Source organism: Chelon labrosus (genome assembly GCF_963514085.1).
Source record: "Chelon labrosus genome assembly, contig: SCAFFOLD_205, whole genome shotgun sequence".
Lineage (NCBI taxonomy): Eukaryota > Metazoa > Chordata > Actinopteri > Mugiliformes > Mugilidae > Chelon > Chelon labrosus.
Genome location: NW_028181708.1, coordinates 1 through 2,500, shown reverse-complemented (window position 1 = coordinate 2,500; position 2,500 = coordinate 1). Strand labels below are relative to the sequence as shown.

At 49.8% G+C, this 2,500-nt stretch overlaps 1 protein-coding gene across 1 annotated transcript in view; it reads left to right on the top strand.

Moving 5' to 3' along the window:
• The window catches only part of xdh (xanthine dehydrogenase), a gene marked incomplete at both ends in the record, with an annotated part of 14,125 nt that extends 13,191 nt beyond the window's left edge, over window positions 1-934 (top strand). The window contains 4 exon segments of the mRNA XM_084575206.1: window positions 344-532; window positions 616-783; window positions 885-891; window positions 894-934. Coding sequence (XP_084431332.1) covers window positions 344-532; window positions 616-783; window positions 885-891; window positions 894-934 — 405 coding nt within the window.
• Between the last annotated feature and the right edge of the window lie 1,566 nt (window positions 935-2,500).

The window sequence follows — 2,500 nt, the reverse complement described above, 5'->3', positions numbered from 1 at the left end:
TGTGTGAACAACATGGAGGAAATCTAATCTTCTTCTGGATTGTATAATGATCTCAATGGTAGAATGTGATGATGTCCAGGATAAATAAAATGTCCTTTGGTTCTCCAGATGTCCAGATGGAGAGTGGGCCTGGTTCTATTGTTACTAGAACCTTGTAGAATATGTGTGCTTTGTGGTATTTCTATAAACTCTTGGTCCAGTTCCAGGATCAAAAGCGACCAGGGTCCATAGAGACCAGGGTCAGGAACATGGACCTGATGGTTCTGGAGACAGTCCTGGTTTATTTCGTCTCTTTAGGCAGAGACTCACTTCCTCAGGTCTAAGTGTCCTCCTGTCTCTTCAGGTGGAGGGGGCGTTCATGCAGGGTCTGGGTCTCGTCACCCTGGAGGAGCTTCATTACTCCCCCCAGGGCGTCCTTCTCTCTCGGGGTCCTGGTTCTTATAAGATCCCGGCCTTCGGTGACATCCCCACCCAGCTCACCGTCTCCCTGCTCCGCGACGCCCCCAACGACAAGGCCATCTTCGCCTCCAAGGTAACGGCCTCCACGGTAACGCCTCCACATTAAACATGGCCGCTGTCGTAGGGACACCAAGCTGAGGGTTTGTTCTCGTCTAGGCCGTCGGCGAGCCTCCTCTGTTCCTGGCATCCTCCGTGTTCTACGCCATCAAAGACGCCATCAGCGCTGCCAGGGCAGAGTCGGGCCTCAGCGGACCATTCAGGCTGGACAGCCCCGCCTCCGTTGAGAGAATCCGCATCGCCTGCAGTGACCGCTTCACCAAACTGGTATGAGCCCTCTAGAGACCTGGGGTTTTACTGTTGGACAAGGGGTCAAGGGGTCAAGGGGTCAAGGTCAGTGTCACAAGGTTTTGTTTGTTCTGTTGCAGTGTCCTCCTGCGAGGCGGGAACCTTCAGGCCCTGGTCTGTGCAGGTGTAGAGGTGCAGGGGTTCAGATCCGTCGGTTCACATCTGGACTAGAAGACGTTTCCTCCAAGGTTCATCTCTAAATGACCTGGACCTGGACCTGGACCTAGAGGAACCTGTTCTGAAACCAAAAAAGTCCAGTTTTATTCTTATAAATCATGACCTGAATGACGGAGAACCCTGACTTGATGTTCCTGTTCCGTGTAGAACACTGGAGAACATTTTTATTTAAACACTAAAGAGACTGACTGATTAACTCAGTTATTGAAGAACTTACTCAGAACTGTTACAGGATTTATGATGCAAACGTGTTTTCACTGTCAATGAATGAAATGATCCACTGTAACGTTCTCATAAGAATAAAGATGTGATCATTTTAGCAGGGCTCTCAAGTTTTGAAGACAGGCAAGAGTGACATCCACCAACCCCCCCCGCCCCCCCCCCCCCCGTCCGTCCCGTCCGTCGTCGCACACACTCATTGTTTGTGTCAAACAAGTTGTGAATTTGTGTTGTAACATTACAACAGAGTTGACTTACTCTGTGCTCAAAGTGATGCTTAGGCTGCGTTCAGACTGCAGACGAATCTGATTCAAATCTGATTCCTTCTCATATCCGATTTTTAGGGCTGACTGTTCACACTGCCTTTAGCAAGTGTCCAAATCGGATATGGTTCTGTTCAGACTGGGCCACATTCTCACCGATCTGATAGGTTGCTGTAGCAACGAGCGGAAGCGTCATTCGCGTAAGTCAGTGTTTTTCAACCTTTTTTGAGCCAAGGTACATTTTTTTCATTTAAACAATCACAAGGCAACCGAAAATGTTAAAAAAAAATTAAGCTCTGTAGCCTAAAGTAACAATATAAAGTCATTCTTGTCAAAGTGTCTTGAATATGAATAAATAAACACAAGAAAAAAGTCTTATACCGTATTTCCTCTAATACTTTATTTTACTCAAGCGCATCGTGGTCCAGGCCTTTATTGGAAGGAGGCCAGAATTAGAGGCAGGCCTTAATTTCATTTGAGCAAAACGAACTACGAGTAGAATGAATAAAAACAAGATTTTGTGTCTATTTCAACTATAAAATACTAGGTTCATTTATAAAAAACGTACAGTTACCATAACATGGTATGCATACAGAACATTAACAACAAATGAGCGGCGCGACGCGGTCGGAGCGCACTGAGGACAGTGAGTCCGCTGCAGGTCGGCAGTCGCGCCGGGAGCGAGTGGGACCCGTCCCTCCCCGCAGGGAGAGAGGGCGCAGTGAGCACTGATTCCACGACCCCAGGGAAGCGGTGAGGTGAGATGTGGGGGGTCGCTGTAAAGCTCGCGGCCGGAGCCGACGAGCCACCTTCGCCCTGAGCACTTACAGGCCGCGCACCGCCACGGAGGAAATGCGCCCGGCGGGGGCCGGCCGACGCCGGGGAGAGGTCCCGCTGAGGGGATCCTCCACACCGTGCCGCTGAAACCCTGACCCACCGAGATGGTTCTAATAATAGCCCAGGCCCCTATTAGAGACCGGCCTTTATTTACCTACGCTGACAGCGAGACCCGGCCGCTAATGGAATACAGGCCAATA